We start from the raw sequence: 27,543 nt of genomic DNA, 5'->3' as shown, positions 1-27,543 counted from the left end.
TTGCCTGGTGAAGCCCACAGCCTCTCAGGAAAGACAAACAATAACTGAATAATCACCCAGAATCAATGCAAAATGACCGCTGTGATTCAATGTGGTGAAGGAGAGGTCCGCAGAGCCACAGGACGGCAAATTAGAGAATGATCGATTGTGAGGGCGGAGGAAGGCTTCTGGCTGGGGGGAGGCGGTTGGTGAAGGGAGGCATCAGGTGAGGCTGCAAAGATGAAAGGGTTTTTCAGGGCAAAGAGGGAGGAAGGAGAATTCTAGGCTGAGAGAGCAGCATGTGCCAAGGTCCAGTGGCAGGAGAGAGACCAACACTTCAGAGCAATCAGTTGGAGGCTGGAGTGGGAGGAAGTGAGCTGGAAGGATGAGACCAGGCGTTTTGTAAAGACAGGAGGGTAAACCAGGAGGCGATGTATCAGATTTCTGTTTGTTAAAGCTGTATTTGGGGGCAGAAGAATGGCAGGGAGTCACAGGAGGAGGCTACGGCCCTTGTCCAGGCTAGAGGTGACAACAGTGGGAGTGTGGGGGAGGGGCAAGGGGACAGTGGGGACAGACTCGCGCTGTGAAATCCCCAGGTTCCAGGGTCGTCGAGACGCCACAATGACCATCATGGAGGTCTCCCTGCTCACTGGCTTCTACCCCAACCAGGATGACCTCAAACAGGTAATGAGCAGGGCGGGGATGCCCTGGAAACCTCCCACACCCCCCAAGTGAGTGCAGAGCGCCTCTCTGTGGGTCAAGGCCCCCAGGTTAATGCCCGCACGGTCCGTGCCCCAAGGTCAGTGGCCATGGCCAACTTTAGCTAAACCTTTGCCCTGATTGTGCCTCAGTTTCCCCAACATTGGAGCTGACTGGACAAAGGTTGGGAGCTCTAAGAGTGGAGCTCTCAGGGCTGGGTGCCTCTGTGGATCTCTGCCAACCGGCAGGTCTCACCTTCTGCCCCAGCTCACGAGCGAGGTGGAGAGGTATGCCTTTCAGTACGAGACCAAGATGAACTCCAGCGACAGCACCGTTGTCCTCTACCTGGAGAAGGTAAGGCAAGCCAGGCGTCCTCTGCCAGGGGCGTGCAGGCAGCAGGGTAGGCCAAGAAACCACGGTCAGCACCCTGGTCAGTGACGCTGGAGTGTCATGTCCTCCAAGGTCGGCTCTTCAGGATTCAAGACCACGTGGTCAGTGGCCATGACCAAGGCCCCGTAGTTGGTAGCCCCATGCTCAGTGGCCCTGCGCCTCAGACAGTACACCCCTCCTCCAGCTCTCCCACAAAGAAGACACGGTGCTGGGCTTCCGGGTCCACAGGATGCTGAAGGCCGAGTTCCTGCAGGCTGCCCAGGTCACAGTCTACGACTACTACGAGCCTTGTGAGCAGGGGCCTGGGAATGGAGGGGACCCTCAGGGCGTACAAGGCCTGAGGAGGATGGGGCCAGAAGACAAAACAGAGGGGAGAGGCGCGCGGAGCCAAAAAACGAAATGGGGCGCGGCAGGGAGGGTCTTCTTTGGCTCTGGGAGGGCTGGCCAGAAGGGTGCGGGAAGGGACTTAAGGCGCGTGGTGCTGAGGGGCATGTCCTTCCTTGGTGGTTAAAGTGGCGGGGAGGTGGGGCGGTAGGTTGCCTGGAAGGGACGGGCGTGGCCTGCTGGGTCACGGTGGCAAAAAGCAGGCAGGGTCTTCAAAGAGCAGAGACTTGTTAGGGGGGTGGCTGGGCACCCAGGTGGCCGCTAGTGGTAAAGAGCCCTCCTGACGCTTCAGGAGACGTTAAGAGACGTGGGTTCGACCCCTGGGTCGGGAAGATTCCCAACCCACCCCAGTATTGTCACCTGAAGAATTCCATGGACAGAGGAGACTTGTGGGCCACAGCCCAAGGGGTGGCAAAAAGTCGGACACGGCTGAAGCGTGAAGAATCTTCAAATGTTGGGCAGGGCCGGTGGGGCGGGGCCTTCTGGGGGCGGGGCCAGACCGGCGCCCAGCCCTCCAGGAGCAGAGGCCCAAGCCAACCCGGGTTACTCGCCCCATCTCGCAGCCCGAAGGTGCACCTCCTTCTACAACCTGCCCACAGAGCACGCTTCCCTGCGGAAGATCTGCGACAAAGACGTGTGCAGATGCGCGGAGGGTGAGGCCATGGAGACGGAGGGCTGGGGTTGCCAGGCTAGGGATTCAAGAGCTTTTTATCACCTCCTGGGTGCCTTCTGGGTTGAGCTTAGACAGCGAGAGGGAGAGAGAGAGAGACAAAGACAGAGAGACAGAGGAGGACAGAGCAAGCTACAGACCAGAAAGGCCAGACCCGCCCCGCCCCCGGGGGTTGCGCCTGGGGCCGGATGGGGGTCAGAGTGGAGGGAGGTCCCACCCCACGCGCAGCCAGCCCATCCTCCCCTCCCCCAACCTTCCAGAGCAGTGCCCATCCCCCAAGAAGGACAGTAGCTACCTGAGTCAGGAGGAGCTCCAGACAGCAGCCTGTGAGGCTGGAGTGGACTTCGGTGAGTGGGGTGAGTGGGGGTTGGGGGGGGGCAGGACACCTTCAGACGACGCCAACACGACACACCCCTGGCCCCCTTCCCCAGTGTACAAGACCAGTCTGGAGTCCGTGGAGACCTCCGACTCCAACCCCTACATCTACTACAACATGAAGCTCCAAGCCATCATCAAGAGTGGTATGTCCGAGGTCGCAGAGGAGACGGTGTGGGGGCCCACCCCGGGGGCCCCAAAATGGGGGCAGGCCAGGCCCATGCAAGTGAACACACACCGGGTCTCCTCTCCTCCAGGCACGGACTCTGCCAGACCCCTCACCGTGAAGAAATTCGTCACTCACACCACCTGCCAAGACTCACTGGGGCTGCAGGAACACGAGACGTACCTCATAATGGGCCAGATTTCAGACCTGTGGAGAGTCAAATCTGAGTGCGTGGCTGGGAGGGCTCCTGCTACCCTGGGGACTCAGGCCTGGGCCCCTTTCCCTACCCCAGGCCAGTCCTTGGTGTCAAAATTTCTACTGCACCTGTCAACAGCAGTCTTGGGCTTCAGGGCTGCCCTGAATGAAGGTGTAGGCTGTGTGCTGTGAACAGTGGGGACACTGTTCATTAGGGGATGCAGTAGATATCGATGGTGGTTTTCGAACAGGGGGCAGGAAAGAGTCAGGGAAAAGGGAGACCTTTTTAAGCCCCAGTAGTATGGGGGGTGGAGGTGGTAAGACGGTCTTGTGGAGGACATTATAGGTTGTGGTTCTGGGGCTCCATCGAGCAGGGCAGAGGGGCAAGTCAGAAAGGTCTCCACACTTTCAAAGCAGTAGGCTCTCCTCACTGTCCTTACCACCTCTCATCCACAGATACATCCATGTCCTGGGCAAGGAGACGTTTCTCATGCACTGGCCAGCGAATGGGACAGCGGGCAAGAAGGAATTGCTGGACCAACTGGCAGCGTTTTCAGACTATATGCACACCCACGGCTGCGAGTCCTGAGACCCTAAGGGCTTCTGCTGCTCGCAGGAGGGTGTCTCCAAGCGCGCCTGAGCCCCGGGGCTTAACCTCAAATAAAGAGCATAGAATACTGTACCCAAACTCCAGACATGCATTCCTAACCTGGAGAATTAAGCAGGGACCCTGCAGAACCCGCTCTGACATGGACCTGCCTCCTCTTTGTCACTCCTGTTCCATTCCAGTCACACTGGCCTTCTTTGTGCCTTTCCAACACCCAAGTTGATTCCCACCACAAGGCCTTTGCACAGGGCCTTTGCACAGGGCCCTGTCCCCTCTGTCAGGGACACCCTTCCTCCAGATTTCCTTATGGGTTGAACACTTACCTTATTTGCAATCTGGGGGAGGAAGTTGTTTGCTTTGGTTGTTTAATTTAATTAGTTAATTTATGGCTGTGCTGGGTCTTCATTGCTTCATGCAGACTTTCTCTAGTTGTAGACAGCAGGGGCTACTCATTGCTGTGGCTTCTCTTGTTGCAGAGCATGGGCTTGTGGGCTTCAATAGTTGTGACTCATGGGCTTAGTTGCTCTGCGGCATTTGGGATCTTTCCGGACCAGGGAGTGAACCTGTGTCCCCTGTATTGACAGGCAGATTCTTAACCACTGGACCACCAGGAAAATCTCTGGACTCTGTTTTAATATCACTTCCTCAAAGATATATGCTTTAATAACACATCTAAAATAGACCTCCTCTCTTGAGACTTCCCTGGTGGTCCAATGGTTAAGAATCTGCCTTCCAATGCAGGAGATATAAGTTCAATCCCTGGTCAGGGAACTAAGATCCCACATGAGAAAGAGTGAGAGTGTTAGTCTCTAAGCTGTGTCTGACTCTTTGTGACCCCATGGACTGTGGTCTGCCAGGCTCCTTTATCCATGAAATTCTCCAGGCAAGGATACTGGAGTGGGTTGCCATTTCCTCCTCCAGGGGATCTTCCTGACCCAGGGATTGAACTTAGGACTCTTGCATTGCAGGCAGATTTCTTACCATCTGGGCCACCAGTGATCCCACACGCTGCAGAGCAACTAAGCCCACAAGCCACAAGAGACCCCTGTGCCATAACTAAGACCTGATGCAGTCAAAAATAAACAAATAAATATATTTTAATAAACAAGTAAAATAGGCCTCCTCCCATCACTCTTAATAACACTTAAAATACATAGTATGTGACATTTATTGATTTGATGGTTAGCTAATCAGGTATTTCTCTTGCCCCACAATATCAGCTCATTGAGACCGTATGTCTGTCTGGTTCACTGTGGAATTCCCAGTTCCAGTAGCAGGGGCTGGTATACAGAAGGTGCTCAGGAAATGACTGTTGAATGAACGAATGAATTTAGTATATACTCTGCACTTGGTCTTGATGGAAGCTTTGACCAGGAATCCTAGGAAACTGGAGAATTGAGAAAAGGGGCAGGGTAGGATGACTGAGTTTCATCATTGTGGGCTGGAATGGGAGTAGGGGACTGGCAAGCCAAGGCAGTAGCCCATGGGGTCAAGGGACCCCCACCCCCACCCCCAAGGAGTTCTGAAGGGATTGCAAGTCATCCAGGATGCCTTGAACTCAGAGTGCCAAGGAGGGTCTGAAAGTGAGGGAGAAAAAGAAAGAGGGAGTTCTGAACACCACGCTAAAGGGCTTGGTCACTACGAAGGGCGGTGGGGAGCCATGGAAGGTGTTTGAGCAGGAAGAGGACTTGACCAGCTCTGAGGTGGAATGGCCCAGTTGACTGATGGGCAGAAACTGAGTTGATAGCAAGAAAGCTGAAGAGGAGGCTGGGGTTGTGGGCCCGCAGGATAGCATGGCTGCAGCCACCTGAATTCTAACTGCCTCACCTCTTCATGGCTGTGTGCGGCCTTAACCCAGTTATTCACCTCTTTGTGCCTTGGTTTCCTCATCTCTAACCTTATTCCCATCAGAGAGTTACTGTGAGTGTCCAGCGTTCTAAGTATTCAATAAACCTTCATCGGCCTTATTATCAGTGAGTCAGATAAGAGGCCTTGGGGAGGGAGTAAAACTGCTGGAATTCACACAGTCAAAGAAAATCAGATCACAGCAATCCCTGCCCAACCCCACCCACCCCCGCCCAGGTGAGACTTCCCTGATGGTCCAATGGCTAAGATTCCACGCTCCCAATTCAGAGGGCCCAGGTTTGATCCCTGGTCAGGGAATTAGATACCGAATGCTGCAACTAGAAACCGGCACGGCCAAATAAGTAATTATTTTTATTTTTAATTTAATGGGACTTATCCTGGGACCAGGGCAATGAGGGTTATTGCAAGAAGGAGTTACCCCTTCTTATATTCTTCTTCTTCCTCTTGTTATTTTTAATCATACATGAAGACCTTCTAGCAAAAAAATATTCCCCAAAAGGCAGATATAAAGAGAAAAAAATGTGAGGCCCCCCTGTTCCTTCCACAAAGGAACCAGAACTGTCCATGGTTTGCATACGTGCCCTGTGTTTTCTTTCCTGCTGTTTATGGACATTCTGATGACCACAGGCAAAACTATAACTTAAGGTTTTGATTTCCTATGTATATAAAGACCTCCTCTTCCTAAATCAAACATTTCTTAATGTTTATCTGTTTTTTCTTTTTAAGAACAAACACATAATTCTTGCAATCAGGGGAAAAAAGCGGCGGGGGGCAGAGGCTTGTTTTTCTCAAGGGGGATTTCCACAGGTTTGAAATTTCAAACTGTGACATAGAAAGAGATGAAGTCATCTGGCCACCCGAGCTCCCAGAGCTGAGTTACCTCACGCACTTTCCTGCAACTTTTCCTGTGAGCTTTCTGGAATGTGGGATCAATGATTAACTGAATGCTTCAGCTGCCAGGAGCAGACACAAGGCTACAGGCCCAGGGCTGGAGCACGGAACTGTTTTCCCACAGTTCACACCTTCAGGAAAAGCGACAGAAACCAAGGTGCTTGCATACTCAGTTGCTCAGTTCTGTCCGACTCTTTTCGACCCCATAGACTATAGCCCGCCAGGCTCCTCTGTCCATGGGATTCTCCAGGCAAGAATACTGGAGTGGGTTGCCTGGAGAATCCCATGGATTCTAGGGGATCTTCCTGATCCAGGGATCAAAGCTGTGCCTCCTGCATTGGCAGGTGCATTCTTTACCGCTGAACCATCTGGGAAGCCCATAAACCAAAGTAGTATGATCATAAAAATAGCTACATGGTCCTTGAAGGATTACTATGCTTTGTAGCCTCTAAATCAACACAATCCCATAAGAATATAAGGAAAGTCACATTTAGTTTTTTGTAAGATTTTTTAAAGTTTTTGGCTGCACTGGGTCTTCATTGCTGTTCACAGGCTTTCTCTAATTGTGGCGAGAGGGGGGCTACTCTTCATTGCGTTGCACAGGCTTCTCATTGGAGTGGCTTCTCTTATCACGGAGTACGGGCTCTAGGCTGTGGGCTTCAGTAGTTGTGACACGCAGGCTTAGTTGCCCCTCCGCATGTGGGATCTTCCCTGGGCAGGGATCAAATCTGTGTCCCCTGCACTGGCAGGCGGATTCTTAACCGCTGGACCACCAGAGAAGTCCCCATACATATAATTTTAAATATTCTAGTCATCACATTAAAAAGACAAAACAAAACTAGTGAAATTAATTATAACAATTGTATTTAGCCCAATATATCTAAAATATTATCATTTCAAAATGTAATCAGTACAAAAAGTTTAAAATGTGTTATTTCACATAAATCTTCAAAATCCAACTTGCATTTGACACTGACAACACGTCTGAATAAGGAGCTACCATATTTCGAGGGCTCAAGTGCTACCTGTGACCAGTGGCTACCATATCAGACAGCCCAGTCCTTAATGGTTTATATTAACTCACGGAATCTTTACAAGAACTCTATTCCCATTTCATAGATGTGGAAATTTAGGCTCCAAAGTTTAGCAGAAGAAACTGCTCAGAGAGCTAGGAATGGACTCAAACCGAGACTGTCTGGTTCCAAGGTGTACCCCCTCGGCCTCTATACTCATCCTCAATTCCATCTGGAAGGAGCAACGCGCTCACCTGTCCTGGGTTCAAGTCCTGATTGTGCCACTTACAAGCCAGGTCACTGCATGATTTGCTTAATTCCTCTGAAATTTCATATTCTTCATCATCATACCTAAGCCAGAAGGTTGAAGGGTCACTTGCTAGCCTAAAGCCTGGAGGACACTCCACAGAGTCCGGCACACCACTGACCCCTGGGTACACTCAGGCTATTTCTGCCACTGTGATTTCTCCATTCACTGAATTCATTTGGGCCACCCAACTTTGCACATTCTTGAAAATGCGTTTGTAGCCGATTCTGCACAACTCGAACAATAGATTGCTGTGCTGTCAAGGGCACTCCATTTACAAAGGACTACACAAATTATGAAATTCCAAATTACTTCTCACCTCTTAGGTGTCATTGTCAAAGACAGATTCCCAGGGTCTCGTGCATGTTATTTTAAAAAGTAATTGGATTTGTCTTATTGTGTATTTTCTTGATTCTCATTACAAAAGTGATGGATGCTTGTTGTGAATAAAAAAACAATTTGATACTCTGAGAAATAAGTCATGTTGAGAGTAAAGGTGGTGTGGGGGATCCACATGCAGAAATGCACACAGATGGGGTGTGTGTGCCAAGGGAGTGTCAGCGAGGCCCCAGCTGTCAAAGCATCAGAATACAGAGGTTGAAAGAGACAATTGAAATAACACACAATATTCTGAAATTTCATACATACATACACACACACACACATAATGAACTATGTGGAAGAAATCTTTTTCTGAGCCATAAATAATAAAAAACAAATACTGATCAACCATGCTAGAGAAAAAATAAATTATCTTTGTAGTCAATCTGAAGAAAATAATACAAATCATTGTCATATGAAGAGTCGGTTAAAGAGTTTGTTGTTGTTTAGCCACTAAGTCATGACCGATTCTTTGTGACCCCATGGACTATAGCCTGCCAGGCTCCTCTGTCCATGAGATTTCCCAGGTAAGAATACTGGCGTGGGTAGCCATTTCAATCTCCAGGGGATCTTCCTGGCCCAGGGATCGAACCTGAGTTCCCTGAATTGCAGGCAGATTCTTTACCACTATGCCACCTGGGAAGCCTTGGTTAAAGAGTATATAGCCATAAAATGTGGGGGGAAAGTTTGGAGAGGCATGCTTGACAGTTAATTAATAAAAACACTCTGTTATTAAAAAAAAAAAAAGCCATGCTTTAGTAGGTGTTGCAGAGTTGCTCTCTCCAACTCTCTCCAACAGTTCTGCCAAGGGACACCCTTTCCGACCAACAATATGGAGATTTCCCATACCCCAACATCTCCAGTTCTGGGCATTCCCAAATTTCTTCATTTGGTTAAACTGAGGGAGGGATTTAACCAGCGATCCAGTAGTTAAGACTCTGTGCTTCCACTGCAGGGGGCACAGGTTCAACCCCTGGTCAGGGAACTAAGATGCTGCATGCTGCTCCTGTCCATCACCAACTCCCAGAGTTTACTCAAACTCATGCCCATCGAGTCGGTGATGCCATCCAGCCATCTCATCCTCTGTCGTACCCTTCTCCTCCCGCCCCCAATCCCTCACAGCATCAGGGTCTTTTCCAGTGAGTAAACTCTTCACATGAGGTGGCCAAAGTATTGGAGTTTCAGCTTCAGCATCAGTCCTTCCAATGAATACCCATGGCTGATCTCCTTTAGGATGGACTGGTTGGATCTCTTTGCAGTCCAAGGGACTCTCAAGAGTCTTCTCCAACACCACAGTTCAAAAGCATCAATTTTTCGGCGCTCAGCTTTCTTCACAGTCCAACTCTCACATCCATACATGACCACTGGGAAAACCACAGCCTTGACCAGATGGACCTTTGTTGGCAAAGTAATGTCTCTGCTTTTTAATATGCTATCTAGGTTGGTCATAACTTTCCTTCCAAGGAGTAAGTGTCTTTTAATTTCATGGCTGCAGTCACCATCTGCAGTGATTTTGGAGCCCCAAAAAATAAAGGCTGACACTGTTTCCACTGTCTCCCCATCTATTTGCCATGAACTGATGGGACCTGATGCCATGATCTTAGTTTTCTGAATGTTAAGCTTTAAGCCAAATTTTCCACTCTCATCAAGAGGCTTTTTAGTTCCTCTTCACTTTCTGCCATAAGGGTGGTGTCATCTGCATATCTGAGGTTATCAATATTTCTCCCGGCAATCTTGATTCCAGTTTGTGCTTCTTGCAGCCCAGCATTTCTCATGATGTACTCTGTATATAAGTTAAATAAGCAGGGCGACAATATACAACCTTGACGTACTCCTTTTCCCCTTCTCCTAGGTAGTGCCTATTCATCCTTTGGAGAGACCCCCATCCCTGGGAGGTTCTTGTTTTCCCCTTTGTAGTAATATTACCCCCTTTATATGATTTCTATCTGGATCCAATGAGATACATAGTTCAAAACACTTAACACAGTGTTTCAGAAAGTGTCAAGACTTCAGTTCAATGGGGCTTCCCTTGCCTCCAGTGGTTAGGACTCATAGCTTTCACTGTCATGGCCCCAGGTTCCATCCCTGTAAAGGAACTAAGATCCCGCAAGCCACAAAATGTGGCAAAAAAAATAAAAACTTCAGTTCGAGAGACACCTCATCCATGAAGCACTCCCTGACTGCCCTACCCACGTCTGGTTCCCATCTGTTATCCTTTCTCATGGATCTCTCAATTTCTCTTTTTGGCACATACCATAAATATAATTAACTAATTACTTGTTCTATCATCTGCTTCTTGTTTCTCTTTCAGAAAGACCATGACTCCAGAAGGGCAGAAATGGTGCCCAGCACCATGCTTGCCAGATAGGAGGTGTTTGATCCATGTCTGTCCAATTAATGAATGGATGGGTCAAATGGGCTCCATCTTTGATTCAATTACTAAAATGTCAGAGGTTACACTTCTTATCACTGTTATCACCACATCCATTTTTCCCCCTTTTCACATCTTTCCATAAAGGCGAAGAGTAAAATGCATTCCTGTTCACATGGGACAACAAAGCTATCTGTATCTGTCCAGACAGACCAAGATGGTTACAAAGTTCAAACTAACCTTTGAGGTAGGCAACTTTGTTTTTCTGTTCATCATGTTTAATCGCTAAGTCACATCAGAGACTTTTGCGACCCCATGGACAGTGGCCCGCTAGGTTCCTCCATCCAGGGGATTTCCCAGGCATGAATATTGGAGTAGGGTGCCATTTCCTTCTCCAGGGCATCTTCTCAGCTCAGGGATCAAACTGTGTCTCCCGCATTGTCAGGCAGAAACTGCCAAGCCACCAGGGAAGCCCTCTGTTCATCTACAAGTGCCAAAATTCAATAGTCACAGGCTGTATCTCTGTCCTTCCAGATTGATTCTCACCCTCTCCTCCTGCTCTGTTCCCTGACAGGCTGACTGCCTGACCGGCTCCCTTCCCTTCCTTGCCTTCTGGCGCTGGAAGCGAGAGACTCCAGTAGGAGATGGGGAGGGAGGAGGGGAGAGAGGGCAGGGTCTTTATCCTCCTCTTCCTAAACACCGGCTGGATCTGGCCACTCAATTTTATCACACTGGATGTGGCGGCTGAAGTGATGCTCTGGGACTTTCAATGCTAGGTCATGAAACGATACAACTGCCGCCTGGCTTTCCTTCTCTTGGGTTGCCTGCCCTGGAGAGGCCAGCTGCCAGGTTGTGCGTATCAACTCAAGTCAATCTAGGTAGGGAGGAACTGAGGCATCCGGCCAACAACCAGCACTCACCTGCCGGTCCTGTGTGAGTGAGCTTCCTCGGAAGCAAGATCCTTCAGCCCCAGTCAAGCCTTCAGAGGAACGCAGCCCCAGTCAACATGTCGACTACAACCTTATGGAGACCCTGAGCCAGAAAGCCTACTAAAGCCGTCCCTGGATTCCTGACCCACAAACATTGTGTGAGCTAATAAGTGTTTCTTGTTTTAAGTCACTACGTGTGTGCGTGCGAAGTCACTTCAGTTGTGTCCAACTCTGTCACCCCGTGGACTGTAGCCCGCTAGGCTCCTCTGTCCATGAGGATTCTCCAGACAAGAATACTGGAGTGGGTTGCCATGCCCTCTTCTAGGGGATCTTCCTAACCCCTGGGATCGAACCCAGGTCTCCTGCATTGGCAGGCGGGTTCTTTTACCACTAGCGCCACCTGGGAAGCCCTTAAGCCATTACATTTGGGGAGATAATTTGTTTCATAGCAACAGAGAACTACCACACCTGATAACAAGAGTCCCCAGTTCCCATTCTTCCTGGAACCCTCTTCCTCTATATTCTTCAGGTCTCCACTCAGATGTGACTTCGCACAGCCTTCCCTAAACTCTCTTTACCCATCCCCCTGTGGCAGTTTATTTTTCATCCTGGCATGTATTATCTCCTGAAAGTAGTAAGAGTGTTAGTCACTCAGTTGTGTCCGACTGCAACTCCATGGAGTGTAGCCCACCAGGCTCCTCTGTCCATGGGATTCTCCAGGCAAGAATACTGGCATGGGTAGCCATTCCCTTCTCCAGGGGATCTTCCTGACCCAGGGATGGAACCCAGGTCTCTGCATTGAGGGCAGATTCTTTACTGTCTGAGCCACCAGTGAAGCTGCATACCCATCACATATTTGTTTCTTCTATCTCCCCCACTAGAATGCTAGCTCTGCAGGGCAGGGGTCTTTGTTTCCTGCGATGCTGTGTCCATGGTGGATGGAACAGTGCCTGGCACAGAGCAAGCTGTCACTATGGTGATCATTAGGATGAGAATCGAACAGACTTGAGTTGTGTTGGGGCTGGATCAGATTCCCACCTGTTTCCTGCCTGTTCTGTGCTCACCATGACCAGAGATGGGACATAGCTGTGACCTCCCCTTCCACTGGGTAAGCAGTAGTTGGGAACTATAACAAGAGAGCCCCTCCATGCCTCCCCACTTCCCTGGGATAAAATCCCAGGTCCTCTCAGCAGTCCTCAACCTCTTCTGCACCAGAGACCATTTTCCTGGAAGACAATTTTTCCACAGATGGGGTGGAGGGTGGGGGGATGGTTTTCGGGATGATTCAAGTGCATTACATTTAGTGTGCAATTTATTTCTATTATTATTGCATCAGCTCCACCTCAAATCATCAGGCATCAGATCCCAGAGGTTGGGGACCACTGCTCTGTGACACCTACAGTCCCCCATTCCTACCTGAAACTCCACCACTCAGCCACAAAGAACCATGAACTGTTTACATTTGCTAAAAGAGTAGGCTCCAGGGATGAGTGCCTAGACCCCACAAACAAAACTTTGGAGTTCGAGCAGAAAACATTAGAACATTTATATTTTTAATCATTGGGGATCTTCCCCACCCAGGAATTGAACCCCCATCTCTGGAGTCTCCTGCATTGGCAGGCAGATTCTTTACTACTAGCATGGATTCTTTACCACTAGCGCCACCTGGGAAGGCCAAGGAATATCATTATGTAATAAATACATTATTATAAAATGATCTACAGAATCTGATTATTCTCTAGTAGCTCAGTTGGGCTTCCCTTGTAGCTCAGTTGGGAAAGAATCTGCCTGCAATGCAGGAGACCCGGGTTCGATTCCTGGGTCGGAAAGGTCCCATGGAGAAGGAAATGGCAACCCATTCCAGTATTATTGCCTGGAAAATCTCATGGACAGAGGAACCTGGCAGTCCATGGGGTCGCAAGAGTCGAACACAGAGACTAAACGACCACCACAGAATCTGAGTATAACTATTTGTATATAATTCATAAACAATCTTCGGGGAATTGAGCTTCCACATTTTTACTGATGGAGGTGCACGTTAAACAATTTGAGGGGTGTCATTTATTCTAACAATTTTGCCACCCCCAGAGAACATTTGGCAACGTCTGGAGACATCTTCAGTTACCACAACTGGGGCAAGGGTGCCACGGGCGTCTAGTGGATTGAAGCCAGGGCTGCTGCTAAATATCCTACAATGCATAGACCAGGCCCCCAGGATCACCCAGCCTCAAGTGCCAATAGTGTTGAGGTTGAGAAGCCCTGGCTTAAAGCGCTAGTGACTTTTTTCGGGGCTCTCTGCACCCAAAGCTGTTCCATCCCGCACTCCGATCTTCTGACTGCTGAGACCTCGCTCTTCCGGACTCCTCCAAGAAGCCATTTCTTTCTTTTTTTTTTTTTAAGAAACCATTTCTGATGCCGCTAGGCAGGGCTCCTCCAGCCCCCTCGCCCACCCCCCATGCTGGGTTAAAATTGTCCTGATCCCTCGGGGTTCTCAATCTTCCGTTTTTCAGCGCAAATTCCCTGGAACCCCTAGACAGACCGATTCTGCAAGACTGCGAAGGACCAGGAATCCGTATTTTTAACAAGCACCTTCTCCCCACCACAACTGCCTGCTTCTTAATATCTTGCACATAGTAGGTGGCCCAGTGACTAGTTGAACGTCTACAGCATGCCAGGCGCTACGAAATATTCGACCTGGGGATCCCGAATCCTGGCACGTGCGCGCGCGCGCGCGCGCAGATATGAGCGCGCGCGTACACAAACCCGCCCCCAGGATGTAGCCACTATCATCATCCCCATTTTACAGAGAAGTAAACTGAGGTTCAGAGAGGAGACATAGCCGGGCAAGACACTCAGAGCGAGACAGGGGTCCAGATCCTCATTAGCGCCTGATTCCCGGGGGAGGGAGGGGACCGAGCGGTGAACAGGGGAGCGCGAACAGGCGGGGGCACGGAGACTCGCCGCGGCCTTCAGATGCGGCCCCGCCCCCACGAGGGACGTGAAGACGCGGACCCCGCGCAGCGTGGGGACATGTGACCGACTGCAGAGGCCGCGCCGCTTCCCCCGCCCGAGTTCTGCGCGCTCCGCCGCAGGGTGCAGATCCGGGGCGCCCGCCTGGGTTTGGGGCGCAAGAGCAGAGGCGGAGCCAGGGCGGAGCTAGCGCTCCCCGTCCACCCCCCCGTTCCCAAACGAAAGCGAAACGGAGCGCAGGAAAGGAAGGGCGGAGCCGGCCTGGAGGCCCCGCCCCCTGCCCTGCGCGGCCGGACCGACGGGCGCGCCCAGGTAGGGGGCCGCTGAGCGCGCAGTGCGGACCCTCGCGGGGACCTACGCCGCCACCATGTCTCAAGAAGGTGTGGAGGTAGGAGATGGCTACAACTGGGCCGGGGGCCCGCGAGAGATGCTGAGGAGGAGCTAGGGGCACGGAGCGGGCTTCGCAGTTGCTGGGGACTCCATCCAAGCCCAGACCTTCCCCCCAAGGCTGGCACTCGTCCACCTCGGAAAGGAGAGTGACCGCCACATGCCCCGGAGCAAAATGCGGCCTCCTCGAGGAAAAGCGGGGGCTGCTGGGTCAAGGGTCAGAGGCCAGGGGTCATCTGGCCGGCCTCATTCCTTAGCCTGGGACGCTCGCCCTAGTCCGCTCCCTCCCCCAGTGCCCTATGGGGACTTTGGCTTTTTCCAGGAAATGCAGTAGAGGGATGGGGGGGTGGGTACGGAGGCCAAAACCCAGGGTCAAGTTCAGGCCGTGAAAAAAGGAAGCCTAGGGATGGAGGAAGGGCAACTGCGCTCTCCTTCTCCCATCTGTCCCCACCCCAGCTGGAGAAAAGCGTCCGGCGCCTCCGGGAGAAGTTTCATGGAAAGGTATCCTCCAAGAAGGCGGGGACTCTGATGAGGAAATTTGGCAGCGACCACACTGGAGTGGGGCGCTCCATCGTGTATGGTGAGCAGGTGGGGGTCCTGCCTGGTGAGAGTTAAGCTGGGGAGCAGGAAGGGGGTGTGGTCTGTGCTGGAGGCTGGAAGAGGCGATGAGATCATCTCTTTGGGGGGCGGTCTGGATCGGGGTTCTGGGGGCCCTGAAATTCCCACAAAACCTTTCAAGGGGCCTTCACTTACACTTACTCTCCCCACCAGGGGTAAAGCAGAAGGATGGACAGGAACTGAGTAATGATCTGGATACCCAGGTAAACTGCCCCCCTCCTCTCAAAACACGTGGTAAGGGGAGGAAGAATGGAAGGGTCAGGCTCATCCATGGCAGAGCTCCTTCTATGCACTGTCCATCCACAACTCATGGTCTAGCCTCATTCACTTACTCACCTCAGTCGTGGATCTGACCAAGAAGGCTGCAAACCGTAGGTGCTCATTACATGCTGATTGTATGAAATGGAAGAGAGAGACAAGAAACTAGGCAGTGAAAAGAATCAGGATTATCATCATTACAGAGGAGCCAAAGAGGTCAGGGAAGGCTTCCTGGAGGAGGTGGTACCACATTCTTCAAGCCTAGGGAGGAGTGATCCCTGGGAAGGGGAGGGGTTGGAGATCTTCCTGAAGAGAGGGTGACCTGAGCAGAGGAACTTGCAGACAGGCTGGAACGAGCGGGAGATGGGGGAGGAAAGAGGGGCAGGGAAGCCCATGTGAATGAATGAATAAAACAATGAATGGATGAAAGGCTTTGTACGGCCACTTTGCCCCTTAGATGGCCTTGGTAGCTGGCGCACGGGTTTGCCTGTCTGAAAGGGCCCAGCACAGAGTTGTTAAAGAGTATAATAAAGTATGTTTTATACTTTAACATTTATATATTTACAGTTACACATATAATGAGTATAATAAAACTAGCAAAGAGTATCATTGATTGAGCACTTTCCCTGCAGTAGGACTCCAGGAATTCTACCTGTTGACTTATTGCCACAGGTCCTGTAAGACAAGTCCTATTATTTATCATATCCACTTGACAGATGAGGAAACTGAGACACAGGGTGATGAAGTCACTCACCAGGTTCATGCTGAATGCAGGTGGCAACTGGGATTTGAACCCAGGTCACCTAGAGTCAGAACCTGGACTCCTAGATGTCCTTCATTAGGGAGAGTGGCTTGGCCATGACCCTACAGCTGGAAGTGATGAGGCCAGGATTCCAACCTGTGGCTCTCTGAATCCAGAGCTCAAGCACTTAGCCTAAAGCAGCATAGCCTCAAAGAGGCGACCTGTCACAATGCCAGCAAGTGTGTGCCAGCATGAAGGGAGCACAGGGCCCAGGCCTGTTGCCCCATACTCACTCAGGGTAATCTCAGGCAAGCCCTCTCAGGGCTCTGGGCCTCAGTTTCCCCATCTGAGCAATGGGGATCACAGGTGTGCCCACCTCTCAGGGTTGCTATGAGGACAACTGAGATCACACACCCTTGCCCTCAGGAAGCGGAGGCTGCTCAATTAACTCCTCTTGAGTTGGGGACACCTTACTTATATGGGGCCAGAACCCTGCCTCCCCCTCCAGAAGCCCTGCCCCCAGAAAAGAGGCATGAGCCACCTCCCCAGTTTCTGCCCCTGGTGTTTCCGCACAGGACCCCCCAGAGGACATGAAACAGGACCGAGACATCCAGGTGAGTCCAGGGTGTGGGACAGGGAGGTAGAGCGGTGAGCACACCCCTGGGGGTGTCCATACGTGAGGAGGAGGGACACTTTAGGGGCTGGAAGAGAAGAGGACTGACCACCCTCTTGGCCCCACCCACCCCATTCTGCAGGCGGTGGCGACATCCCTCCTGCCGCTGACAGAAGACAACCTACGCATGTTCCAGCGTGCCCAGGAAGACCTCATCCCTGCCGTGGACCGGCAGTTTGCCTGCTCCTCCTGTGACCATGTCTGGTGGCGTCGCGTGCCTCAGCGGAAGGAGGTGATGACCCAACCCCTGCCCTTGGTTCTGTCCTGGCTCTGCTCCCAACCCCCACTCCCAGTGTCCAAACCAACTGACCCAAGAACATCGGCCTCTGAGAACCCAATCCCAGACACCTGCAGCCTCAGAGATCAACCCCAATCTCAGCCCCAACGCTGACCCAGAGCTGGACTTCCAACTTAACATTCAACTGGAGAAGCTCAACTTACCCCTGAACTCTGACTACGCAGTTTGACCGCTACCCACAGAAATCAAACCTGAGCCCCAAATCTGGCTTCTGAACCCCCTGACCAGTGGCGTGCTTCTGGTAAATGCCTAATAACCAGCCCTTGTAGGAAGTGCCCCCAGACTTACAGTGTTTGCCAGTTTCGATGGTGTAAACCCCACCGCGAACACCATCAGGCTATCAGTGCCCATCTGCTCCGCTCTTCTCTACCCCTAGGTGTCCAGATGCAGGAAATGCCGGAAGCGCTATGATCCGGTGCCCAGTGACAAGATGTGGGGCGTGGCTGAATTCCACTGCCCGAAATGTCGACACAACTTCCGGTGAGGGCACAACTTCCCCGAGAGGGAGCTGACCCCACCCCCTCACCCTCGGCCCCGCCCCAGCCCCGCCCCGCCCCTCCCTACCCTGGCCCCGTCCTGGCGTCCTGGCCCGGCTGGCCCTTGGACCCTCACGGCCCTGCCCGCCCCCAGGGGCTGGGCACAGATGGGGTCCCGGTCCCCCTGCTACGGGTGCGGCTTCCCTGTGTATCCGACACGGATCCTCCCTCCGCGCTGGGATCGCGACCCGGATCGCCGCAGCACCCACACCCACTCCTGCTCCGCTGAGGACTGCTACAATCGGAGAGGTGAGCGCCTGGCGCGTCCCAGTGGCCTCCCCCTATTCCGGGCCATCTATGTGGCCTGGACTCCTGGGACTTCCATCTCTGGGGCTTTAAGCACCAAGGTGTCTGCCTGCTTCTTCCACCTAACTCCTAAGGTCCTAGTTCTGGAGGCCATTTCACCTCTTACCCCATGGGCCCCTCCTTCCATATCTTCCATCGCCCTCCACCTCCTTGCCTGGAGGGAGTCCCTCCTCACACTCACCTCCCATGGCATCAGCCACCCTCCATGTTTTCACCCATAAGGCTTTGTGGTTTCACCCTGATGACCCACATCCCGGTGTCCTATGGACTCAGCCCCTGTAGTCTCTCTGTGTTCTTGGCTCCTGTTTTGTCCTCTGTAGTCTCAGGTGATGCCCATGACCCTGGGTCTCCCGTGGCTTCAACGTCTGTGACTTCCACCTCTGCCCTAGAGCCTGTGGCCTCAGCCCCTCCCCTCCCCCAGAGCACCCCGTGGCCTCCAGCCCCAGGAGGGGGCTCAGAACCTCTCCCTCCCCAGAGCCCCACGTGCCTGGGACGTCCTGTGCACACCCCAAGAGCCGAAAGCAGAACCACCTGCCCAAAGTCCTGCACCCCAGCAACCTCCACATCAGCAGTGGCTCCACTGTGGCCACCTGCCTGAGCCAGGGGGGCCTCCTGGAAGACCTGGACAACCTCATTCTGGAGGACCTGAAGGAGGAGGAGGAGGAAGAGGAGGAGGAGGAGGAGGGCGGGCACGGGGAGTGACCCCTGCCAGGTGCAGATGCAAACCAGACACGGTCTGTGGATATTTTGTGTTGTTATAAAATATGAGCTCAAACTGAGATCTCAATGCCCTTGGGGAGCCGTCTGGGTCCAAGATATTGGCAGGGGGATTCCTGGGCACTGTCTGCAGAGCTCTGGGGAAGCCCTGCAGATCCACAACTGGAAAAGGTCTGTGGGGCGTGGTCTGCGTGGAGCCACGAAGGAGGGGTGACCAGGACAACTTGGGCTCCTGCTGACACACATCCCCTGGGACCTGGGGGACAGATGGACAGAGGGTCACAGCCTCAGGGGCCTGATCAGCATGGCAGCCTTCTTGAGAGAGTAAGCCCCACCACGAAACTCGGCCCAGTAGACCCCGTCCTGGTAGCGGCTACGGTAGTGGCCACCTCGATGCCACACCCCATTGAGGTTGGAGTGGGCACAGGCATGGTACCACCAGCCTCCCCGCTGGTACAGGGCACAGTTACCTGAGGGGAAAGGGGGAAAAAAAAAGCCTTATTTTATTCTTCTCACCAGCATAAAAGCCTCTACCAGCAACTCACTAGCACAAGGCTTTTGCCAGGCATCCTCTGTCCCCCTACTTCAAAGTAATAGCCTTAGTTTCTTCCTTATCCCCTTACCAAAGTACAAGTCACATTTTTCTCCATCCTTTCTGCAAACTAGGAGCTTTACCTCTCATTCCTTTATCAGAAAAAACAACCTTCTCTACTTTCTTTCTAGAATAATTAAAAGTCCTAGCTCTCACAGCTCCACCTTTCCCCCACCACCTTTCACAAAGGCAAGGGCCCTGACTTACTGACTCATTAGAGAATGAATCTAGACTCCTTCACCAGAATAAGAGTCCTGTCCTCCATGCTCTTGTTTGCCCTGATCCCTACCAGAGGAAAGTCTTACCCCACCCTCTTTCATTTCCTCACTAAGAGTCTTCTATCCTGCCCCCACACACCACCAAAATAAGAGCCCTTTACCAGAATAGGAGTCTCGGTCTCTATCCACGGTGCTGAAAGGCTTGTCATTGTGCCAGGAAAGAGAGTCTCCAGCATCCCCATGGTACTGGCCAAGCCGCAGGCGGTAGTGGTCACTCTCAGGCTCCAGGGAAAAACCATCATAGTGGGCGCGTGCCCCACGGCCTCCCCAGTCTTCAAGGAGCACCAGTAGCTCATGGTCCCCACGGCTGGTGAGCTGATGCACAGGTTCAAGGCCCAGCCAGTATTCCCCATCAGGCTGCCCGAAGCCCACCTGGCAGGAAAGTCAGAAAGTCAGGAGCTGGTCCCCTTCCCCTGCCCAGCCCCGCCCCCACCCACCTGTGCCCACCTTGTAGTGCTGCCAGGTAGTGAAGAAGTTGACCGAGCCATCTTGCCGCCTCTGAATCACCGTCCAGCCTCCTCCCTCCAGCTGTTGCTCGCACCATGCTGACACCACGTGCCGGCCCACTCGTAACTCATACACTCCACTCTGTCCATGGCCTGCCTGGCGGGCCTCTGCACAATCCCGCCATGGGCCTGTGGGCATAGGGATATGGGAGAGGCACAAGCTGGACCAGTCAACCCCTTACTGGAGTAAGAATCTTGATTCTCACTGGTCCCCTCACCAGAATAGCAGCACTGCTTCTCTTATTCCCTCTCCAGGATAAAAGCCCCAATATGCCTTTTCTTACCTAAATAAGACTCTAAGTCACTCTTCTCTCAGTAGAGCCAATGTGGAGCCTGGGATTCTTAAATCCTTCTATGGTTTCACCAGAAGAGAGGTCCTGAACATGGCCCTCTGAACTTCCTCCAATGCTCACCAAAGTAGCATTCTTAAATCTGCTGCCCTCTCATCAAAATAAGAGTACCTCTCCTAGTTTCACACCATAGTAAGAATTTTGTTCCTTATCAGAGTCAGAGCCATATCTCGCTGTTCCATCAACAGAATAAAATGCATCATTTCCCCCCAGCCCCCTCACCATAAGAGGAATCTCGCATTAAGGTCCTGCCTCCTATTTCCCTCTGTTCACGCTGCACTGGGAATCCCCTGGCTCCTCACACCCACAACAGCCACGCCCTTGACTTACCTGCTGGCTTAGCTGGAACAGCAGGGTGCCCCGAGGGCAGAGGAGAGGCCAGGGGTCCTGGCTGTCTCAGGGTCTGATCTCTTTGAGGTTCTGCGGCTGAGTCTAGCCTCCTGCCGGTGTCGCCGGTGCCACCCACCAAACTGACGGGGACCACAGGCACCAGCGGTGGGGGCAGGACCTGGGGTAACCAAGAAAGTCAGATACCTTAGCCCTGGAGGCTCTAGGCTCCTACATCTCCCAGCACCCAGATGGGAAGGCGATCAAGCAGGAGCATGGCTTGATCCTCCCAAGCCTAACTCCACCAGTCAAGAGACAGAGCCGGACTTCCTGGTGGTCCAGCAGTTGGGACTCTGCTTCTACTCCTAGGGGAGGGGTTCGGTCCCTGGTCGGGGAACTAAGATTCCCCCATGTCTCAAGGTGGGCCAAAAAATTAAAAAAGAGACAGAGCTGGGCTTGAATTCTAGCTCTGGTGTCCACACCTTAACAAATCTGTGCCTCCAAACTTTTCTGTAAAGCAGGGATAATATGAGGCAATCCAACACTTGAGTATTAACTTACTGAAGCCTCCCAAAGCTGTAAGGTGGCTACTATCAGAGCAACAATCTCTTATTCAAAACCCAAGGCCAGACATAGTCCAGAACTCTGAATAATACAGCAAGAGTTAGAAACAGTAACTACAGAAGGAAATGGCAACCCACTCTATGGGGTTGCAGCGAGTCAGACAGGACTTAGACTAAAGGACAACAAGAAACAGTAACACAGGGTCTACATAAATTCCCTAGCATCCCCAATGAGGTCTTTGGTCTTCATGCACATATTAGTAATATACCTGATTACAGGAACCTGCCTGCAATGCAGGAGAGCTGGGTTCAATTCCTGGGTCGGGAAGAACCCCTGAAGAAGGAAATGGCAACCCACTCCAGTATTCTTGCCTGGAGAATCCCATGGACAGAGGAGCCTGGCAGGCTACAGTCCATGGGGTCGCAAGAATCGGACACGACTTAGCGACTAAACCACCACCACTATGAGTATTCATATCAGGTAGATAAGTAAAGACTTTAAGTAGCTACCAGTAGCGTTTTGCCCCAAATGAGTTGTTGGAGGAGAGAGAGGGATCCGGTTTATGGAGCTTTTTGTACTTCAGAACCGCAGATAAGAGATCGTGGGGTTTCAGGAGGCCCCACCTTACTGACAATGCCCACAAGAAGTGGCTGCGATTTGGGGAGGGTGATAGTTTCGGAGTTACCTGCTGCTGCCCGCCCGCACTCCCCGGGCACAAGCGCTCCAGGCGGGCGATGAGGCCACTCTGCTGGCTGACTAGCTGTGCCAGCTCGCGGAACTTGACGTCCAGCTGGTGGAAGCGGGCGGCAGCGCGCTGCGCCTCGGCTGAGGCGTTCAGCACGCGATCCCCGAGCAGCGCTAGCGCGGAGGCGGGCTCCGCCCCCGGGCTAGGCCCCGCCCCCGGGCCCGCCTCGTGCTGCAGCTGCGCGCGCAGCTGGCCCAGGCGCGCGCTCAAACCTCGGCTCTCCTTGCGCAGCGCACGCACTTCTCCGGCTACGGCGCCATCGGCGGTTGCCAGCCGCTGAAGTTCGCGCAGCAATTCCTCGTGGCGGCTCACGCGCACGCGCAGCGCCGCCACCTCGCTGGCGTTCACGGCCTCCGGCGTCGGGCGCGCAGCAGCCGGCCCGCTCCAGCACACGGCGCCCGTGAACTTCTGCGGGGGCAGCACGAAGGTGTAGGTGCAACGCGGGGCGGCCGCGCGCGCCCACCACGCGCCCAGCAGGAGCAGCAGCTGCAACGTGAGCAGCCGGGGTGCCGACATGGCGGACCTGCGGGCAGAGAATGAACGGGAAGTAGGGGGGCTGGACCTCCGACTGTGAAGTCGGACCAAACCCTGTCCGCTCCCACACGGGAACGCACATGTCTACACCTGCGTGTATCAGGAGCCGCACACAGCGGATACATCCCCTTCCCAGCCCCGAGGTTGGAGATGCTGCAGTAGAACCCATCCCTGGCCTCACCACTGAGTTCCACGCGCCCTACAGGTCAATATGCTTCGTGCATTCACTCTGCAAGGCTTCACTGAGAGCTGACTGTTTGCTGGCCTCAGTTCTAGGCGCTTGGGAATACAGTCGGGGTAGCACACAAAAAAATCCCTGCCCCGGTGAGCAAGGAACAAAATTAAGTTAGAATTAATAGAGTATTAGACGGCCCTAGTTTGTACTAAGGATAACAGTAAAAGACAGGAGAATACCCTGGCCATCAGTAGTTTAACTGTGTGCTTTCGCTGCTCGGGACTTGGATTCCGTCCCTGGTCGGTCCAGGAGCTGAGATCCCGCAAGAGGCAAAAAAAAAAAAGACACCAGTAAAAAGACAGAGATACGGGGATTTGAGAGGAGGGAAGACCTGGAGGAGGTGACATTTTTATACAAAAACCTGAGGGAGGAAACCATGGGGGCTTCTAGGGGAGAAGAGGTCCCTGGCAGGGGGAGCTGAAATTTTAAAAGCCCTGAGGGTGGATCATGCCTGACATATTAAAGTACCTGGAGGAGGCTGAAGCAGAAACCATGGGAAAATAGGGAGAGAGGGGATGAGGGAAAAGTCCCCCTAATTCAGTCTAGTAGCGGGACACCACATTTCCCAATATCCCCAGCCCCAAGTCCCAGGGTTGTCCCTGTCTCTTTCCGCATGGCAGATGGAACCCATCAGCCAGGCCTGTCAGCTCTGGTGTTTAGACCCTGAATTCCTCCACATTCACCCGCCACCACCACCATGCTAACCCTCTCCCATGATCCAAGCTCAAGACACCATCTGGCTTTCCTTAGAGTCGCTACCTCCCAGGTCTCCAGGCTTCCGTCCTCAGGCTCTGCTCTGTTTTTCCAACAGCAGCCAGAGAATGCCTGTGAACACCCAAGTCAGGTCATGTCCCCTCACTTAAAGGAAAAGCCCGAGTCCTCCTGCAGCGCAGAAAGTTCTACAAGCTCTGTCCAGTCCCCTTGCTTCCTCACCTCCTCCTGTTCACCCCACTCACTCTGCTTCAGCCACCCTGGCCTCCTGGCTGTTCCTCAAACACACAAGGCATCCTTCAGCCTTAAGGCATTTGCACTTGCTGTTTTCTCAGCCTGGAATATTCTTCCCTCAATTTATCATGCCTCCCTCTCCTTATTCAGGTCTCAGCTATCTCCTTAGAAGCCCTCCTTGACTACCCCATTTAGAGTCGCCCCTCCTGGGCACACCCTATATGGACTTTTTCTTTCTTTGTTTTTTAATATTTATTTGGCTGCACCGGTCTTAGTTGCGGCATGTGGGGTCTAGTTTCCTGACCAGGGATTTAACCCAGGCCTCCTGCATTGAGAGCGTAGAGTCTCAGCCAGTAAACCACCTTCGAAGTCTCCATGGTCTTTGTCATTTTAGCATTTGTCATTCTGCATTTGCCTCATTGATTTGCCACTGTTTATGCTCTGAATTCCTCCACCAAAATATTAGCTCCCAGTGGCTGAGTCTGGGTTTTGTTCACTGCTCTGTCCCCAGCTCCTAAAACAGCGCTTGGTGCCACACGCGCCCTGCAGAACCCACGTGCTCCCCCCAAGATGTTCCATGACTCCCACAGGTGAGCTCATATAGGTGTCTTCGCTCAAGGATGTATACTTGTGGCCACTAACCCCGCTGCAGGATCCACACCCAGGCCCCCACTGTCTTCATTCCTGGGGTTCACACACTTGCAGCCTCTCAGATGGGAAAACACGTTCCTTCCTCCCATGTGCATTTGCCCACATTCAGAAAATGGTCCACATGTCAGCCCTGTCGGCACCAACATCCACTTTGTCCAAACCCACACATAACTGGTGGTCACACACATTACCTCGTTCACACACTCAACAAACATTCCTTGAGCACCTATTGTGTGCCAGGAGATGGGGACACAGCTGTGACCAACACAGACAAAACCCCTGCCCTCACAGAGCAGATTGGAAAAAAACACAGTAGGTAGGTCTTAGAGTGATAAGTCTTAGGAGAAAAAATATGGAAGGATGTGAGAGACCTGGGCTGGGGGGCACTTTAAATAAAGGAGTCAGAATTCGCTTTCACTGCCAGGGGCCTGGGTTCTGTCCCTGGTCAGGGAACTAAGATCCCACAAGCCATGTGGCGAGGCAAAAAAAAAAATAAATGAATAAATAAGTAGAGGAGTCAGACCTCACTGAGAAAATGACACTTGAGTGAAGACCTGAAGGAAGAGAGATAAAGGGAAGAGAGAAATGTGGAACCTAACTTGATATGCCCAGGGAATAGCAGGGAGGCCTGTGAGGCTGGAATAGAATGAGAGGGGGAGAGCCGGAGGCAGCGAGGACAAGGAGGTGATGGAGGCACAGTGTGCAGGGACCAGAGGAGGATCTGGAGTTTTACTCCAACTTCCGTGGGAGCAGTGGGAGGGTTCTGAGCTGCAGAAAGGCATATTCACAACGGTACTCAAACACCAAGCACTAACTCCCCAGAGCAGAGCAGGGTCCTCTCCTTGCCCCCAACCCTGGAAGACATCAGGCCCTACATAATAGGGATGGACCAAACCCCTTGGAGGCTTTCCCAGGTAAAGAATCTGACTGCTAACGCAGGAGACGCGGGCTCAATCCCAGGTCTGCAAGATCCCCTGGAGTAGGAAATGGCAACCCACGCCAGTATTCTTGCCTGGGAAATCCCACGGACAGAGGAGCCTGGCGGGCTACAGTCAATGGGGTCGCAAAACAGTTGGACACCACTGAACATGCACACACACAAACCCCTTGGAACTAGAGTGTGTGTAACATCTGCTGCCTTTTGGGATCTCAGCCTGTGGTAAAGAGGAGGCCTGGGGAGCCCCCCAGCCAAACCGAGGCCCAGGTTTCCCAACAGACAGATTCAGCCTCCACCTACCCTCCCACCCTCCTGCGCTCTCACCTCTCACGACCAAGACCCTGAGTTCCACAAGGCCCACAGCAGACACAAGAAGTCCGAGAAGGAGCCGAGTGTCCAGCAGGACCTCTGGAGAAGGGGAGAGGCTAGTGGGAGAGCAAGGAGGAAGGAGGCGTGGTAACCACCCCCAGCCACCCAGAGCCTGGAACTGGAGCTGTGAAATGCTAAGCCAAGGAGCTCCAACTGTAAATATTTAGCATTTCCCACGTGAGGACAGAGGGGGAATTGCCAGACCCTCCTGCTCAGGCCACCAGAGCCTGATAACACAGTTCAGTGCCCTGAACGTTCCCCCACAGCAGAGCTCAGAGCGTGGGAGGCTGCAGGCCCAGGAGGCTGGGGCAGATCCCAGCCTCAGACATAGACACACAGACACACATCACAGAGAACCACAACGGCGAATAGCAGCAGCACCTGCTGCCTGGCAGGGGTGATTCTAAACGTGACATTTTGTATCTCATTTAATCCTGGCCACCTGAGCTGGTTTCTGTAAGGCCCACATTTTACAGCAGAGAACTGAGCCTCAGAGAGGGTGAACAACTGGCCTGTGGCTCACAGCCTAAGAAAAGATCAGCAGTGGGATTCAGCCCAGGTAACATGGCTTCAGAACTCACACACATGACCACGACAGCCACATACTCCTGTGTAACAGTGCAGCACAAAGACATACAGATACCCCAATAAGACATGCAAACCATTGCACAAAGCAGCAAAGATCAATGGAATCTGTGGGTATGTGTGTGTGTCCATGGATTTGCCTGGCACACCCAATTATAAAGACACAACTGGAGGGAATTTCCTGGTGGCCCAGTGGTAGGATTCTGCTCTTTCACTGCCAGGGGCCAGGTTGCATCCCTGATCAGGGATGTGGTGTGGCAAACAAAAAAGAAAAAAAGACAGCTGGAAACAGCACAGATTTGGGCAGTGACTTTTCAAAGCGTGGTCACACACACACATACATCACGACAAAGGAAAATATCCCGTGGGCTGAGTGTGTCCTTATCTGTGCGTCAGGCACATGCACACCCAAGTACACTCAGTCACACACCAGCAAGGGCAGAGACACAAACCAACTGGAAAGCGCAGAGACAAGCCCCTGATACCCGCCTGCCACCCACTGCAAGTTTCCATTTATCTCCCACACACTCTCACATCCTCACACAGATCATGTCCTGCAAGGACGAAAACAGGCAGCAGTAACCACACACTCATCTCTCAGAGGTACAAAGCGACTCACGTAGAGCCCCCACCGGACCAGGGTCTCCTTGTAAGAAGGCCTCCCCGACCAGCAGACACACTCTCCCAGTTGCTACTGTCCTGAGCTCGTAACCCGAGTGGCCTCCCGGGCTGAAGGAGGAAATGGTCGTCCCAGATCTGAGAGACGCTGCCAGGCTGGGCTCTGGGCCTGGGCTGGGGCCCCTCCGCCCCCCACTGGTAGTCTCCTCCAGCTCCCCCTTTTGGCCGCAGAGAAAGAAACCTCAGAAGTCAAGGAGAGGGGCCAGTGGAAGAGAGTGTCCAAGAGACAGAGGAGAGACGTAGGGAAGATGGGGAGAAAGGTGGGCGATGAAGAGAGAGATGAGAAGAGAGAAATGGGAATGGGGCAGAGGAGAAAGACGGAAACTTATAGATGATGAAGGAGACAATTGATGGCAGGAGCAAGGCTGGGAGAGGGAGGCAGACAGGGAGAAGACAGGGATGGGGAGGGGGAGACAGAAGTGGGGAGAGGAGAAAAATTGGAGTGGGGAGACAGGAGAGGGGAAGCAAATGGGGAGGAGACAAATGGGGGAGGGGAGTAAAGTGGGGAGGGAAGACAGG

General features: G+C 52.6%; 3 protein-coding genes across 7 annotated transcripts in view; 2 read left to right on the top strand and 1 right to left on the bottom strand.

Moving 5' to 3' along the window:
* LOC122440445 (complement C3-like) overlaps window positions 1–3,540 on the top strand; it is a 29,170-nt gene extending 25,630 nt beyond the window's left edge. For all 3 annotated transcript variants that reach the window (XM_043466717.1, XM_043466716.1, XM_043466718.1), the window contains 8 exons: window positions 576–663; window positions 946–1,032; window positions 1,253–1,358; window positions 2,016–2,105; window positions 2,383–2,469; window positions 2,554–2,643; window positions 2,755–2,890; window positions 3,315–3,540. In XM_043466717.1, the coding sequence (XP_043322652.1) occupies window positions 576–663; window positions 946–1,032; window positions 1,253–1,358; window positions 2,016–2,105; window positions 2,383–2,469; window positions 2,554–2,643; window positions 2,755–2,890; window positions 3,315–3,447 (817 nt within the window). In that variant the 3' untranslated portion in view covers window positions 3,448–3,540. The remainder of the gene's footprint in view (window positions 1–575; window positions 664–945; window positions 1,033–1,252; window positions 1,359–2,015; window positions 2,106–2,382; window positions 2,470–2,553; window positions 2,644–2,754; window positions 2,891–3,314) is intronic.
* Window positions 3,541–14,230: 10,690 nt separating this feature from the next.
* Window positions 14,231–18,790, top strand: SHFL (shiftless antiviral inhibitor of ribosomal frameshifting). The gene is made up of 8 exons (XM_043466715.1): window positions 14,231–14,581; window positions 15,037–15,160; window positions 15,352–15,401; window positions 16,774–16,812; window positions 16,954–17,103; window positions 17,546–17,649; window positions 17,800–17,954; window positions 18,487–18,790. The coding sequence occupies exons 1-8, from the start codon at window positions 14,561–14,563 to the stop codon at window positions 18,711–18,713; spliced, it is 870 nt and encodes a 289-aa protein (XP_043322650.1). The 5' UTR covers window positions 14,231–14,560; the 3' UTR covers window positions 18,714–18,790.
* ANGPTL6 (angiopoietin like 6) lies at window positions 18,747–27,479 on the bottom strand. Of its 3 annotated transcripts, none has more exons than XM_043466712.1 (6): window positions 26,966–27,479; window positions 22,031–22,613; window positions 20,785–20,962; window positions 20,046–20,233; window positions 19,700–19,970; window positions 18,747–19,198 (listed from the first exon to the last, which is right to left on the bottom strand). In XM_043466712.1, the coding sequence occupies exons 2-6, from the start codon at window positions 22,604–22,606 to the stop codon at window positions 19,008–19,010; spliced, it is 1,404 nt and encodes a 467-aa protein (XP_043322647.1). In that variant the 5' UTR covers window positions 22,607–22,613; window positions 26,966–27,479; the 3' UTR covers window positions 18,747–19,007. The 3 variants fall into 3 exon arrangements, with proteins under 3 accessions (XP_043322647.1, XP_043322648.1, XP_043322646.1); XM_043466713.1 differs by lacking the exon at window positions 26,966–27,479 and adding an exon at window positions 25,717–25,853; XM_043466711.1 differs by lacking the exon at window positions 26,966–27,479 and adding an exon at window positions 22,705–22,919.
* Between the last annotated feature and the right edge of the window lie 64 nt (window positions 27,480–27,543).

This window comes from Cervus canadensis, chromosome 4 (assembly GCF_019320065.1).
Source record: "Cervus canadensis isolate Bull #8, Minnesota chromosome 4, ASM1932006v1, whole genome shotgun sequence".
NCBI lineage: Eukaryota > Metazoa > Chordata > Mammalia > Artiodactyla > Cervidae > Cervus > Cervus canadensis.
This window is presented reverse-complemented; position numbering and strand designations above follow the sequence as displayed.